This window comes from Rhipicephalus microplus, unplaced genomic scaffold (genome assembly GCF_043290135.1).
Source record: "Rhipicephalus microplus isolate Deutch F79 unplaced genomic scaffold, USDA_Rmic scaffold_182, whole genome shotgun sequence".
Classification (NCBI taxonomy): Eukaryota; Metazoa; Arthropoda; class Arachnida; order Ixodida; family Ixodidae; genus Rhipicephalus; species Rhipicephalus microplus.
In genome coordinates, this window is record NW_027464753.1 from 163997 (window position 1) to 180904 (window position 16908).

A 16908-nucleotide genomic window follows, 5' to 3' on the forward strand; every position below is an offset into this window, starting at 1 on the left:
CAGGAAACATAACAAAAGCGATGAACAGTAGCTTCAAACACTCGCCGCCACCCTGTAATTGCCTCGTCTCGCAAGGCGAGACAGGCTTTAGAGAATAACGCCATGCGTAATGACAAGCGAAGGCGCGGTCCTCAAGCGCCCACATTGCAATCCGTCGAGTCCTCACAATGATGGCGCAGAGCGTGTATCGTAGCTTTTCGGCGTCTGCTAACTTGAAACCTGCCCAAAACCTTCCAGAGATTCCACGACTAAAATGTCCTGGAAGCATCTGGCGATCCTCGGGCTCCCCGTGGGTCCCCAGAACCGTCCAACCTGAGCAAAACGAACACCAACTAGAAGTGCGCCGCAGGGGAGGACGGAGCAGTCCGAGAAAAACGAGTGCACTCTGGCTGGCTCTAGCAGCCCACAGTTAGCCAGAAGTGAAAAATCGAAGAGCCCCACTGTTGCTGACGTCGCTCCAAGTGTCTGACCCGACCTATCGTGCGCAGACGGGACCAATGTGATGTTCGAACTACCAAGCTGCTGCAGGAATGATCCGCGCCATGACGAGGGCTGACTGGTGTTAAGGACGTCAACCAGCCACACTGTGCTTCGTGTCCAAGCGACCGGCATTGATGCCCATCAGCTACTTCAAACACAGCGAAACACTTCCCATTCAAAAGAATTAGCACAGCTAGTACTGCTTGTATCTGATTACCTCTCGTGTTATTCGTTAATGGTTCAGCTTTGTCTGTATATATACTGTATTTACTTGAGTCTAGGCCGACCCCGATTCTAAGCCAACACCCCAAAGGTCTGAAGCCCGAAAAAATAAATAAGAAATAAAAAACTGCGAATGTAGGCAGACTGAAACGGCAATGACAGCACTCACAAGGAGATAACATTCATTGAACATAAAGATGAAACAAAGCAATTGGTTCATAAAAAATAATCTGAGAAACATACATCCACTAGTTCTGTTCTGTGCGTCTTCGTCATTGTTTCTTAGCGCTGCTTCTAGTTTTTTGCATCATAAGAGATGTCGCATTTCCCGATGCCGTTCTCATTTAGACTTGTCGTTGCCGACCTCTTTGTCACTGTCTTCAAACAGTGCGCAATCCTCGGTGCCATCAAGCGCACTTCTTAGCGCACAATCAAAGTTCCAAGCAGAAGACCCTCCAGCGACGCACATTTTTCTCATACACTCTAAAGTCCCGCCCGGCTTGAAGGTTGGACGACTACTTTGCAGCTAGGATAACTTTCCTTTTATAAGCTGCACTATTCAGAACTTTCACAACCTACAGGTGGCGCAACTGTACATTCAACATGGCAGTCATTGAGATGACTGCCCTAAGAGACAATGTGGGAAAGTAAATGTTTGGTGAAGAGTGCAATTTTTCGTGCTTAGGTGGCCCTTTGATTCAAGTTTTTGAGAAAGCACGGGAGCGCTAACATACTATATTAGGTAAAAAAATGTAAGATAGCACATTGGGTAGATAAATATGCACAAAACTGAATAAGGCACACACATTGCTAGGTGTGCATTATCGCACCCAACGCCAGCTGTCATGTAGGAAAAATATTATAATGGGAGTCTCAGTACAAATTTCTCAGTAATATCTGAAACATTTTGGAAGACTCGCTTTATCTTACCGTTTTGCTTGCATTGCATTCTCCCACACAGCTTGTTGAGCTCACCTAAAAGCACTAAGTAGAACAAACAGACGAAAAAAATTGTTTTTCAATAGCGAAGCTAAACAGCAACTGATGCATGTCCTATTACTGGCAATATGATTTTAGATCACTTTCTTGAATAAAAAAAATACAGCAGAACACTAATCGACAAGCAGTAAACGAAACTAGTGGTAATTTGCAATTTTCACATTTAAGAGGTGATGTTCCCGTTACTATTCCATGTAGCCATGCTAGAGAAGCACAAAAGATAGCATTGTGCAGGGCTGAAAAAACAAACAAAGAAAACAAACACGCTATCGGGAAGTAATACCGAACCCAAATTTCTGCAGGTGTTAAGGTCATGGAGGCTCTTCGCAGACCCTTCAGGGATGGCATGATGCGATGAAGGTTTTGAAACCGGTCCTTTCATACTATTCAACAGGCGGAACAAATTCCTCATTAGTTCTGGTACTGTTTACACAGCGACCGAGTCGAGAGGACGAACTAAACGCAAGGACTGCAAACTCGAACACAAAATGGCTGATGCATACATTCACGGGCCTTAGTTATTTTTTTTCTAAATTTAACCCTCTTAAACACTCATGGCTTTTTGTGTCACTAATCTGAACGGGAGGCTTTCTTTGCCTCCTGGCGTATAGACTGTGAACACCGAGGTTTGCAGTGAAACCACTCAGATTTTTCTTTCAACTTTGCTTTTACCTTGAGAAACTCAAAGGGCCACGATGAAATTGAGGCCATTCACAACGTTGCAAAACGACCACAAACGTGGGGAAAACAAGCAGCAACATCTTCTGTTTGAAACAGGTTCAAAACTTCAATCATCTCAACAAAGCTTCCGGCCGCCACCGCTCAGAGGCACCACGGTACATGGAAGTTGCGAATACTGACACCGCCTGTTTGGCACCATTGAGCTACGCCACACACAGACCATTCGAAGCATTACTCAAAATGACAAACGACTCGCTTTAACAATCGCTACAAAGATCAAAATGGAGGCTTCATGTGTGTACTTGAGCCAGGTGTTAGCTCGGCTACTAACGGCAACAATACCATCTAGGTGGCACTAGTTCTGCACCATTTTTCTCAATGAAAATCGGAGTTTTTCAAAATCCTCAAGTCTAAGCCGACCCTGGAGTTTAATGCAAAGAGATGTGTAAAAAAAAAAAAACTATCAAACTAGATTTGAATAAACACGTATGCTTGTGTGTGTGTGCACTCCTGGCTCGACTCGGTTTCTTTGCGAATGGTCCTGGGCCTAAAACCTGGTATTTCATTAGGTTTGGTTTTGTTTCGAATAAAAGAAAAACTGTCGTGAACTTCGTCGCCCGATTTGGATTGGTGAGCCTAAAAGGTCAAGGTGGTGAAGTGCAACTGCTGAACAATCGCCGATTGTCATCTCATGACAAAGCGGCTACAGGCCTTGTGAAGCCAAACGGAGCCAACATAACGAAGACTAGACAATTCCATGTACTTACTACCCATCATTCTCACGCTGGCTGAAGCACCGTGCATAGCAGCTCCCATAGACACTAGCGCCACAGTTACCTCTAGTGTACTTATAGGAAACTCTATGCTTCAAACTGCCTTTTTTTCACTCCATCCTCGAGCCACAAAAGAGCATCCGTCCTCCAAACAACGGCTACACCCACCTTTGCAGTTGGTGCACAGAGATTCCTGCAGGCCTTTGTGTCCACAGAGAGGAGGGCCACGCTGCCGTCGTACCCGCCACTCGCCACGAAGCTGTCATTCACATTGTACGACAAGCACGTCACCCTTGATTTGTGCGGCTGCGGATTAAATAAACAATACAAGTATTGAATTTGAACTGACCTTCATTAATGTGCTTGAACAGAAAAATATCGCAAGCACCAGAATCCTTAGCAGAATGCTAGTTTTAATATATGTAACTATAACATACATAAATTTACAGCCAGGAGACAGTTGTACAAAAACTTGGAACGGTAGATTAACATACAAAGAGTAATGAAGACAATTATCTTGTATATGTGAGAGTATTTTAGGTTAGTGTACAACATCCATCATTATTATTATCATTATTACCCAGCCCTTTTGTATCTCAATTTCAACATTTTTTATGCTAAAAAGGCCAGAAATAGAGAGCATGGAGAGCAGGGTGCAAAATCCTTGGAAAAAAAATTTTCATATGCCCTGTTAATGATGAGTAAATGTAAATAATAATTACTGCACAGGTGTACTTTCAGAAAATGAGATTTAAGTGTATATACCAGTGAGACATTGCAGGGTGCTCTAAACCAAAAACCACTCTACAATTGGGGTGCATGTCATCACGCAGAACTTTCAGAACTTTTCATTGCACTGGGTGGTTTCTTCACGATGAACAAACATCTAAGGCCACTAGAATTTCGGCATTTTAAGCCCAATGAAATGCCACCACCTCACTTGGAAATTGAGCCAAAACTTTCGAGCTTACCAGTGCAACACTTGGGCCACCAAGTAACCACGATACAGTACAGACTATTTTACAAAGGGTTTTCCGTGCCACCATGTTTGGTTCTTAACCTCTGTGTGTTACATCTTTAACAACTAAACGAACGGTGTTACAGTTGGCGCATACACATGAAAATTGTAGAGTTAGTGCAATATATATTTTACAGGCTTGCCGATTCACATCACAATGTACAAAAACAAGAAAATGTCAATTTAAGAGACCAAGATGGCGGCGCACACAGGCAAGATCCGTGCATCTCTTATTGTGCAGAGCAGGGGTCCCAAACACAGGGCCCACATGCCGTGCTGCCCGCATGTGGCCCACAAACCTCGCGCTTGTGGCCCACAGTTTGCACATGAATGCCTTCCCTTTCCACTGTTTCATTTTCTCAGTAAGTGTGCTCGTGAGTTACACAAGCATGACTAATCTAAACCACTATTTTCACAAGGCCCACCATGTGGTCACTGTGTATTGAAACAAAAGCAATATTTCAGAATCAGAATCCTCATTTTAGCCATTTTGATGATTGCTACAGACATGTTGAAATCCTGGCACCAAATGTTTCATAAATTGCAAAACACTAGACGCCTACGTACCATGCAATGCCGGTGCATGTTAAAGAACACCAGATAGCCGAAATTTCCGTAGCTCCCAACTACAGCGTCTTATATCACGGCTTCGGAGCATTAAACCACCCACCTTGAGAAATGACCTGTATACGAGATATGGAAAAGGCTTTCTTTCGATAGCAATGTCTGTTGACAATTTTAGGTGCAAAGCATCTCATAGTCGATCTGCCTAATCCGGTGCTCAGCGTGGCCACCCTTACTGCGCATGTGCGTCCCCTCTCCTTCCTACACTCCCCCCTCTCTCACATCGCAACACCAACGCAGGCCGCGTCTACTAGCAAGTTTCTCGATTGAAAAAAAAAAACGGACTTCTCGCACGGCACAGCCATTCACTGGCCACCTCGTATATAGGCACTGGATCTTGACCTCCAATGTAGTACCGGTGGGAGAATTCGGTGCGTTGATGAACAATAAAAATTTGCAGCATGCGCGTTGACTAAAAGTGGACTGCGGGTCTTTGTGTCCAATCTGAGTCTTCTGTCTTTAATTGCCCATTAGCAGCAATCGCCATGATCCAGTAGAAAACACCAGTCCATCACTGCGTGCTTTGCGCCTTTCCCATTTTCTCTCCTGTGTAATGATGCGATGAGCGGCAGCGTCAGTGTACGTGGGAGTGCTTGCTTCTTCGCATCTACACATGGTTCCCTTCAGCAGGAGGCGACGTAATTTTTTACCAGCTCCACGCTCCCGTGCTCCTACCAGGGTAGTTCACTGCCCTGACCTTTGCGGGACTAAACTGCATTATTGCGGACCTCTGCCTGAGGAGATTTTGAGATCCCTAGTGTAGAGAAACAGGTGCTCAGGCTTATCTACCACAGATGTTTAAACATACAAGATGCCCCTGCTGGTCTGACACTAGTGACGAGCCTCAAATACAAAGCTTGCCTTGAACCTTTTCCAAGTTGAGTTTTTGAATAAAGTAAACATCCACTAGGCCAAAGAAGATCTATAAAGGTAGGTCTAACATGGTGAGGTATACCAAGGTGTCGATGTTATCCACGAATTTTTACAACTTGCAGTATTTAGCAGCACTTAAAGAGACCGACAGTTGGCCGGAATGTTTTATTGGGATCCTGGTCGAAGTTAAGACCATAAATTATAGCAACCGATTCAAGCATCATTTTCACAATGAGAGTAGTGTATATTGTGAAATCCCAAGTGGCCTGCACATGGGTCGTCGTGAAAGGCTTCGAGGACTTGATGACGTAGAGAACGCGGAAGTACTGGAACCCAGCGGTGTCCATCAGTAGTGTAAACGTAACGATGGAGCTCGATGGCGGACAGCTCAATGCCTCCGGAACATTGTGAGGGAGGAACTAGCGTCCATGACGTGTGAGCAAGTCCCAAGCTCGCATACCACTCCAAAGTCGACGCATGCTCAGGTGGTTGCAGCCTCACCTCCTCAGCAATCACCGCAGTATGGGTCAACTTTGCAGCCTTCACTGAATGTCCTTGCCCAAAGAGCAACGCCTCCTTCGTTTCAAGCCTGGCATCCATCTCTACCTATTTGCTATTATTGCGGAATACGCGGCCACATCTCACGGTTCTGTCGTCGACGTCAACAAGACGAAAGGCATGGCTATGGTGACTACGAGAGGGATGAGTTTGCCCCCTCTCCACAACATCGTCACCCATACCAACTTTACCAATGCCGCTCACTCTCTCCACAGCACTTCGATGCAGCCAGTACCTTCCGCTCCTCGCGCCGTCGCTCCCCGTCACCTATGCGCCGTTCCCCGTCACCACTTCATCCGGCTACCACGGCGTCTGATCATCGCCCGGAAAACTAAACAGTGCAGCTTCAGGAGGGAAAGCTGCATTTGGCGGACTGCATCGAACTCCTCCAGAACGCCCCTCAAATGTACTTTCAGTGTGTGTTCAGGGTATATGGACTGAAGCCTTGGTGGACACAGGTGCATCACTCTCAGTTATTAGTGTGGACTTGTGTTCGCGTTTGCACAAAGTGAAGACACCGTATGATGGCCATCCCCTTCGCTGTGCTAATGCGGTTTTTCTTCAGCCTTCTGGTGTTTGCACGGTACGCGTTTTTATTGAGGGCATCCTTCACCATATACAGTTCCTTGTTCCGTCATCGAGTACCAATGCGCTCATTTTAGGATGGGACTTTCTCTCCTCAGCTCCAGCCGTGATATCTTGCCGTCAGAGGGTCATTCACATGTCAGATACTGCGCTTTCGTCTGATAACTATGCCCATAGCCAGCGTTTCGTCACCGCTGATGACTGTTTTATTCCCCCAGGTAATGAGCATATTCTGACCCTGACATCAGATAAGATCGATACTGGTGATGTGTTCCTAGCACTGTGTGGACGTTACATCTCTGGTGGACTTACCATCGCTCCTAGCCTGGTGCGCTTTCGTGATGGCAGAGCATTAGTTACGGCAGTTAACCACACTTCATTGCCTGTTGCACTGCCCCAGGACACCAGTGTGGTTTGCTTCACAGATACCGAACCACTTTCTCTGGTGCCCCTTCACGGAGACTCGCCATCTTTCTCTACGAGCACTGATGACCAGGCTACAACGGCTGCTTTAAAAGCCACGATAAATCCCGATCTCATGTCAGCGCAAAAGCAAGAACTTTTGGGTGTGCTTCAAAAACACAGCGCTTCGTTTGATGTATATTCCAAGCTTCTGGGTCGCACTTCTGTCGCCATGCATTGAATTGAAACTGAAGGCAATGCAATCGTACGCCGCCGCCCATATCGAGTGTCGTCCGCAGAGCGGAAAATCATCGAGGACAACGTTGCTGATATGCTCAAACGAGATGTTATCCGGCCTTCGTCCAGCTCGTGGTCATCACCTGTGGTGCTAGTCCAAAAGAAGAATGGTTCGGTGCGATTCTGCGTCGATTATTGAGTACTTAATAAGATCACGCGTAAAGACGTCTACCAGATGCCACAAGTCGACGACGCACTTGACACTCTGCAAGGCGCTGAATTTTTCTCCAGCCTCGATTTACGGTCTGGTTATTGGCAAATACCTATGCACGAAGCGAACAAAGAAAAAAAACTGCCTTAGCAACACCAGACGGGCTTACGAATTCAACGTCATGCCATTCGGTTTATGTAACGCTCCTGCCACGTTTGAACGCATGATGGACACAGTTCTACGCGGCCTAAAATGGAAAACATGTCTCTGCTATCTAGGTGACATCGTCATTTTCTCCTCTTCTTTTCGTCAGCATCTTGATCGTTTGGACGAAGTTTTGACGTCTATTTCCAGTGCTGGACTTCGGCTAAACACAAAAAAATGCCATTTCGCCAACAAGAACATCAAGGTGTTGGGCCACCTTGTCAGCAAAGAAGGCGTTCGTCCAGATCCTGACAAGCTTGCTGCCGTGATACGCTTCCCTCGACCAGAAAATCAGAAACACCTACGTAGTTTCCTGGGCCTGGCATCCTACTTCCGCCGCTTCATTTAGTCATTTTGCTGCCATCGCGCCGCCACTGCAAGAGCTGCTGACATCCGGATCAACTTTCGCTTGGAACGACGACTGCGAGCGTGCCTTTCAAGCCCTCAAGAATGCTTTAACGTCTGACCCTGTTCTGTGCCATTTTGACGAGAACGCACCTACATGTCTGCACACCGACGCGAGCGGCCATGGCCTTGGTGCAGTTCTTCTACAGCGGGATGCCACTTCACGGGAAAGAGTTATAGCGTATGCTAGTCGTGCTCTTACGGCTGCTGAACAGAACTACTCCATAACTGAGCAGGAGTGCCTCGCTGTCGTTTGGGCAATACAAAAATTTCGACCGTATCTTTACGAACGCCACTTCACAGTGATTACAGACCACCCTGCCTTGTGCTGGCTATCGACACTGAGAAACTTGTCTGGTCGCCTCGGTCGTTGGGTGCTCCGCCTGCAAGAGTACGATTTTGACGTCATCTATAAGTCTGGCAAAAGACACCAAGATGCAGATGCTCTCTCTCGCTGCCCCCTTCCACTGCCATCATCAAGTACGTCAGCTAATTGCTCGTCTGGTGGGCAAGGCACTGCGTCACACCTCACATTATCACACCTTGCGGTTATCGAAACGCCGGCTTCAAATCGCTACACCGAGTTCACCACACGCCAGCGTGATGATCTATATTGCAATCACATTATCCAACGCCTAAATGGCATATCACCTACTCCTAATGCTAGATTGCGCCGACAACTATGGCAATTTAAGCTCGATAACAATGTGCTCCATCGTTACGTTTACACTACTGATGGACACCGCTGGGTTCCAGTACTTCCGCATTCTCTACGTCTCTCAAGTCCTCGAAGCCTTTCACGACGACCCATGTGTAGGCCACTTGGGATTTCACAAAACAAAAAGCCGCATCAGAAACCGTTTCTTCTGGCCGGGCATCTCTACCTTTGTGGCCAAGTACGTTGCATCTTGCCATCTGTGTCAACGACGGAAGCGACCAACTTCGTCTCCTGCTGGCCTTCTGCAACCTATCCCATGTCCCGAGACTCCTTTTGCCATCGTTGACATAGACCTACTCGGACCTCTCCCCATCACGCCAGCAGGTAATCGTTGGATTGTGACTGCTGTCGACCACCTGACAAGGTACGCAGAGACTGCTGCACTACGCACAAGTTCTGCTTCAGACGTCGCAGACTTCTTTCTCAACGCCATTGTATTGCGTCACGGTGCACTTCGCGTTTTCCTGAGTGATCCCGGCAAGACGTTCCTGTCCACCATAATCGAAACCCTGCTCACAACCTGTGGTACAGTACATAAGACGACGTCAGCCTACCACCCCCAAACTAATGGGCTGACTGAGAGATTTCATCGGACACTAACAGACATGCTGTCGATGTACATCGCACTAAACCACGACAACTGGGATACCATTTTGCCTTTTGTGACGTTGGGCCATAACACCGCTGTTCAAAAAACTACTGGCTACTCACCTTTCTACCTCGTGCACCGACATTCACCATTGACGTCTCTTTCCTAAATGTGCCAACCGACGCCTCGGCAACCGTATCAGAGCAGTTCATCACCAGGCTCGAAGAATGTCGGCATCGGGCTCGCCTTAATACAGAAGCCAATCAGCAAGACCGCAAGCAACGCTACGACAGCTCTCATCGCGACGTCTCCTTCAGTCCAGGGGATGAAGTGTTGCTTTGGACGCCCATTCGTACTCCAGGATTGTGTGACAAGTTTCAGTCACCCTTCATTGGGCCCTATACAATCAATGGACAGACATCCCCAGTGAACTATCGTCACTTCCACCGACCTTTCTTCGGATCGTCGCTGTCGTGGTTCGGAGATTGTCCACGTATCATGTCTGAAGCCATTCGTTCGACGTTCCGTTTCCGTCTAAGACGCGTCCGGGCTGGCCGCTTACGCGTGGGGGGAAAATAAGTGTGAGCATTATTCATAAGCATCATCTTACCATATGTACATACTCATCATCATCAGTCTGACCTGTGTTGTGGGGCAGAGGCTCGGCAAGTAAAAGAGGTGCCTTGCAGCCAAAACGTTGCTTTACAATATATGTAAGGCACGTTTAAAAGTAACGAAAACCAGTACGACACAGTCTAGTGGAACAGCCCTTCATCTAAATTATAGAGTTGTTCATCGTGCCACACATGATCTAATGCTTTCATGCGTAATATAATTAGTGCTCGAAGTTAGAGTACGTGCATTATCATGCATCCCCACTATATTTTGTGCTGCTTACAAGACAAAAGGTGTTGTACAGCGAAAATCGGCACTGCTTCGGTGGCAACTAGTAAAACATGTAGCCGATGTGCCGCAAATAGCAACATGCAAACCGTTCTCCCGCTTACGTACCACTGTTTGCAGCTAGTGTTGTGCTGCCACAGATTGAAACATTTTATTACAAACGTTTCACAGTGTGAGGATTCGAGAAAAACGACAACGACGAAGGTGCGGGACAAGGCACGTGCGATTACGAGGCAACTGTGCGCCAATCAGCTGATGACTAGCGGTGGCTCATAGAAGTGGCGTGCCACGATTGGGCCACGTGTGATCATTACGTGGCAGTAGGCTTTGTGGCTGGGGACGAGCCGGAGCCGTGGCAGACGGGAGACAGCGCCGAAGCGTCGGACGCAGGCGATCCAGGTTCCGGCCAGGGAACGCGGCCGTCCACGCTACTGCCGTCCAACCACCAGCTGGGGCGGCATCGCCGGCACGAGTACTGCATCTCGAGGCGCGGCCTAGCCTGCTGTTCTCTTCCTTGCCGAGGGCATCGCAGATCTCGGCAAGGCGTCTCCACGGTCAGCCGTTCGGCACAGCGATGAACGTGGCCTGGCTAATGGTCACGATTGCGCCGAGCATCGCGTCTCGACGCAAGCTGTTCGCTGGACGGGCTGGCCATTTCCCCGCATGGAGCATCGCGTCTCCGATGCGGGCCGACTGCTCCGTAGCTGCACCCATGCCATCAAGCGCCGGTGTCACAAGAGCGTCGCACATCGGCAAGGGACGAGCGAGACGTTCTGCCGGGCGAGACGCGGGCGTGTGTACGGAGAACCACGGAGCCGGGCGAGGTTCAGGGTGGCCGAGGATCCAGGTGCCAGGAGAGTTGCTGGCCGATTCGAGGATCGCCGAGCGGTGCCGAGCCGTACCGAGCGACGCGCCAGACTCGGACGTGGGCCACGAAGGCAGACGAAGCGGTGCGCCGCTTGAGAGTACGAGTTCCTGGCAGCGTTCCTGAGCCGGACGTGGGACCCGTACGTGTCGGCCAGGTCGAGCTCCGGTGGTCTGTTCGAGGTCGAGACCATCGGCCTGTACAAGGTCCAAGGACGGGGCCTGCCGAACGGCTCCTGCCTGGGTGTGGTCCTCGTGAGTCGTGGCCTGATCCTAGACCTCGGGAGTTGCGACCCAGGCTGCTGGGTTGGTCACGACGTTCGACTCGACGGCGCTGCACACGGTAGCGTATCCGTGCGCCGTCAGCCGTTCCACCCATGCCATCAAATAAAGTGTTCATGTTAATCCTTTCTCGTCCGCTATTAACAAACATAGTGACGAACGTCTTTAATCATTACACACGGCATTTCCCGTGTTACCATTCTATGATTAGACAGTGTCAGACAGGTAAGGTTTCTGTTGGCTAATGAAACAGGCACCATAAGTGTTTGCTTAGATTCCTTTGAATGGTTTCCTTTGATCCATCATCATTTCTGATGATGTGGTATGCTATGCTGAGACTGCAGTAAGAATTGAACTTGCAGAAATTAGTTATAAATTCAGTAAATACAATCATAAAAGATCAGAATAGTTTATCCCTTCTCGAGTGCAAGGCGCATCAGTTTCTACCCTCACCCATTATCATCGTCGCTGCCCACAACTTTTTGACAGCACAAGACAGCGCATTAATTGTCGAGACAAAGTGATTTTAAACAAGCATTATCAGTGGTGCATTTATCGATTCTTTTTTACCTGGAAACCAGTCTGTACTAAATTTTTAAAAATTTTATTGAGGTTCTCTGACACTGTTATACACAACCATAGATTTTCCACTGCGTGGACATTTGGCTCACACATTCACAAATGCATAGTATACGAACAAACGTTTCTCAGTTCTACTACGTACCTTGTACGAGTAGAAGGTCTTTCCGTTCTTCATAAGTTGCACACCACCTCCCTCTAGGCCGACAGCCAGGCTGCCGCTGTCATTGTGGCTGAACGCACAGCAGTGGCAAGGGCCCTGCCGGAAAAGACACACCCGACATGCGATAATAATTAGGGATGAGTGAATATTTAAAATTTTGAATATTTTGCCAACACTGTTCGATATTCAATTTGACTCGCAGCGGAATACCACTATTTGTTCATTCGATGAGCAGCGGCCCCTTGAGATTTTCAATAATCTTTACCCCAACACATTTTCGTATTGCGGCACAGCTGCCTTTCAGGTTCTGCTACTGTTGCAAATGTATTGACTCAAACGATTTCAACGTGGAGATGGTAAATGTGGCCTAGGTAGAGGCTGAATACTGTTTTCAATGAAATGAAAACTACGAGACAAGTGCCGACTGTCAAATGGATGTTTATTAACTCAGAACTTTATATAACGAACAAAGATATAATGAATTATTGTTTATAACGAAGTCACTGAAGAATAGTCATGTCATAAATTCAGTGTTATTGATAAACATACATAAAAATTTTTGGATATATAGTTATTTTTATTACAGATGTAAATTATGGGGCTGCTGCAAGAGCCAAGGAGAAGGAGAGGTTGAGGAATTAGGATCTTTGCCCTTTGCGTGTAAAGTGTCGTCGGCAGCACTTTATTTGCACCAAATCATGCAGATACATATAGTCCAGCCTCTGCATTGCCTCATTCTTGATAAGACAACTATGAAACGCCACCCCATCAACGCTTCATTAACCTAGCCAAAAAAAAAAAAAAAACTTTCGTATTGCTATCTCATAAGAATATGCTTAGGAATCATCAACTTCTTTTTATGACAATATAGCAGTGAAGTATTAAAAAAAAACTCTAGAAATATTCCAAAAAATGTTCTATTTGATTCGCACTAACACTTCAATATATAAGTTTGCTTCGCACTCATAATTTTGGTATTTGCACAGCTCTAATGATAATATCTGGGGTTTAACGTCCCAAGACCCCGATATCGATGCAAGTAATCATAGAAACCTCTAGAAATTTCGACCACCTGAAGTTTTTAACATGCACCAACACCGCGCAGTAAATGGGCCTCTACCATTTCACTTGAACAAATAATAAACTGAAACTGAAGCTTGCATCAAAATGCGAGCGCCACGGCCATGATCAAATACATGAAGTTCCCAAGTCTGTAGTCTACCATCGTAGTAACTACACTACTGCGGTGGACTGCCGCACAACTTAGCTATAAGAAAAGCACGATAGAAGTTAGATTTCAATTAGGTATCTCCTGTAGGATTTCGGGCCGCTGCTAGCGCAGAACCCCTCAAGGCAGACACCGAGGCAGACTAGCAGCCATCTTTACTCCGCTCATGCGCAGCTGGAACTGCCTGGCTGCTGAATGCATGCCGCGAGCGTGCCCACAATCATCGTTCCCGTTTTCCACGAGCCCACTTAGCTGCCGAGTACTCCCATACTATTTAGCCCGAAATCATTAATTTTGCGTTTTTCGATAAATAGGATCAGATCACGGGCTGTAAATTTAATGTAGTGTTGTTTTCGGTGCTATTCTTTGAGCAAAAAACACTTTCGAGGTGGCTTGCAGAAATCGTTCCATTGAAGGACTTGCCAAAAGGAACTGCCTTCAGCAAGGTGATCATGTGTAACAGCAAACTTTAAACTGGACTTAAATGAGAACATTTATTATTTAGGAAGTTTGATTAAATCAAAATTCAATGTGGTAAGCTTTCTTGGCCACAAGTCAATGCAACTAGCCAAACAAGTTGCAACATGAATGTGAACAAAGCACCTCAAATGGTTAACCATCTGTTAATTTAGAGTGAATAGAACAGCTTTGAGTGGCAAGGCATTGTTCAACCATACTGCCAAACCCACTCCTTTTTATTTTCATGTTACCACCCCCACTACAATGTAGCTGCTGCCTTGCGCAAAGCGCACCGGAATGACCAGGAACTATCCGCATAATCTTAGAACCTTTCAATGAGCTCACGTGCTCAATGTAAACATCAGAATTATTACCAGAACTTACGCAGCCGCTGGCAATAACGCTGGAAACTTCGACGATTGCCAGTGTTTTGACAACTGTCGCTCTGTTCACCACTACCAGTGCGCATTGCTCGCTTGCAATTTTTTCCTGGTCACAAGTTTGACCAAAAAAAGAGATCAATATTTCCAAGTTCTACTGGAGCCTTCGGCGTCGTCACGAACATGTGACCATATCCAGACATACTCCTTCACGAGCACTACGACTCAAGCTCATGCCGCACAAGTTTCAAATGAGTGTGTGACGAAGATCAGATTGACGCGAATACAAACGTGGGTGAACGTTCATAAACATGAGGATAAATGAAAGAGTGAGCAGATGTATTTTTATGCAAGTCAGTGTTAGTCTGATGGAAGTGAGCCCGAATGCAAGTGTCAGTAGGCATGCACAAGCGAGATCCTGTATGAATGCGAGTAATGTTGACATACCGACTTCTTGACGACTGACTTCTTAACCTTTTGAGTGCTTTATGCTTTGGGTAGTTCTGTAGAGTGTGTTCCAGAATGTTTTAGAAAACAAACGAAATTCAATTTTTGGTGGAAACATGTACATTTCATTTGGTTAAAGCAAGTGGTACCTTGATGAATATTTTACTACTGTTTTTTTTTTCTTTAAATCTTGAGACAAAACAAAAATGGCTGTTGCTTAGCTTAAGGGGCCAGTAAAAAGGCCCTAACTACATTTTCTTTTTACACCCACCAAGCAAGCTCAGAATTTGCGGCAACCACATCTGCACCGCTACTTGAAGAATACTCACCTCGACCTTCATCTGCGAGTGGCTGTGCTCAGTTTTTGTGAAATCTGTGATTTTGACAAAGTCGCAGCGCCTAGAGATCGAGGCCAACCGTTGTCCTGCAAAAATAAAAAAAATATGATCACCTAGTTTCCCAACAGTAAATAAATTAAAAATAAACAATGGCACTACAAAATTATTCACAGGTGAGTAGAAGCACACAGGTTCTTTTCCTTAGTGTTGAGATTTTCAGCAACAATGTGGCCAGCGGATGAAAAACAAAAAGCTCCGCTTGGAAGCATCTTGATTCTAACAAAGAAATGTAACTAAAGTATAGCAATGAACAAACTAAAGAGCTCCTGCCCACAGCAAGCCGCCCTTTCTTGTATTTTTGCCATATTTGTAGAGAAGAACAATTTTCTTCTGCTTTTGTTTCCTTGGCTTTCCTATGCATAGATGCTGGTTGACATACTTTATTAGTAGTACTAAGTGATTAATGGGCCCCTCACCAGGTTTGACAATTTTGAGCTGACAAGCGCAATGCATATACTGGGCGTTCACGATGACGTCTGCCAAAATTTGCAACGCTATGCGCAGCGAAAATGGGTCAAACTTCAAGCTGAACGCCGCTTGGCCTTCTTGCGTGCTCACACCCAGAGAATGAGAGGATAACGCAGATGATGGAATCGTCCTATCTAGACGGTACTGCTGTGATGTCATTCCTTTTTGTAGAAGACTGTGCTCCGACGTCTCCAACTGTAGCATGTGACACGGCAAAAATTATTCGACACAACTTGTGTAAATTCTGTAATTTGTAGCTTAAGTAGATGAATAAAACTTGACAGAAGTAATTAGATACAAAAAGGAAACATGTGCACCTTCTTTCATTTTTTACCCAACATTGCAACAATATATGGGGCTAATGTGCCTCCGTTTCGCATGAGTTCGTGTCACTGCGGCTAACACATCGAGCAGATGCCAGTCCTGGAAACAAAAGTAATGTTCTGGTGCGTTCGAGCACTCATTATGCCGATTTATTCTACCGCATGAAGTAAACGTTAATGCAGCACTGGCTCATAATACCACCCCTCTCGTGCCAATGAAATGACACAGTCTTGATGCTCATTAATAGGTTGCAAGCCTGATGATGATCGGCAAGGTAGTAGAGGATAAAATAATGCTTGTCTGTAAAAAAACGATGCAAGCGTGCTTAGGGTTGCTCAAGCTCAACTGATTATTTGATTTGTGGTGTTTAACGTCCCAAAACCACCATTTGATTATGAGAGACGCTGTAGTGGAGGGCTCCGGAAATTTTGACCACCTGGGGTTCTTTAACGTGCACCCAAATCTGAGCACACAGGCCTACAGTATTTCCGCCTCCATAAAAAATGCAGTCGCCACAACCGGGATTCGATCCCACAATCTGCGGGTCAGCAGCCGAGTACCTTAGCCACTAGACCACCGTGGCGGGGCGGTTGCTCAAGCTCGTCATACGCATGTGCTCTGACGTACATATGATGTGGACCTCTCGCTCTGATGCCAGGGAGGGCACAAAAGAAATTTGGCTTGCAATGGCCACATGGGACGAGCAGCAAGGATTTCGAGCTTCCTCCTCATATCATGGTTTCGTTCCACATCAAAATACCAGTTTTCTGAGCTCGAATGAACCGACTGCTAAAATTCTTGTGGCATTATGCTTTTCACTGGACACACAACAAC

The 16908-nt window shown here is 46.4% G+C and overlaps 1 protein-coding gene across 2 annotated transcripts in view; it reads right to left on the reverse strand.

The window, feature by feature from the left end:
• The window catches only part of LOC119163182 (WD repeat-containing protein Grip71), a 119586-nt gene that overhangs the window by 81051 nt on the left and 21627 nt on the right, over positions 1-16908 (reverse strand). For both annotated transcript variants that reach the window (XM_075885525.1, XM_075885526.1), the window contains 3 exons: positions 15214-15308; positions 12353-12466; positions 3324-3461 (listed from right to left, as the gene is read on the reverse strand). In XM_075885525.1, the coding sequence (XP_075741640.1) occupies positions 3324-3461; positions 12353-12466; positions 15214-15308 (347 nt within the window). The remainder of the gene's footprint in view (positions 1-3323; positions 3462-12352; positions 12467-15213; positions 15309-16908) is intronic.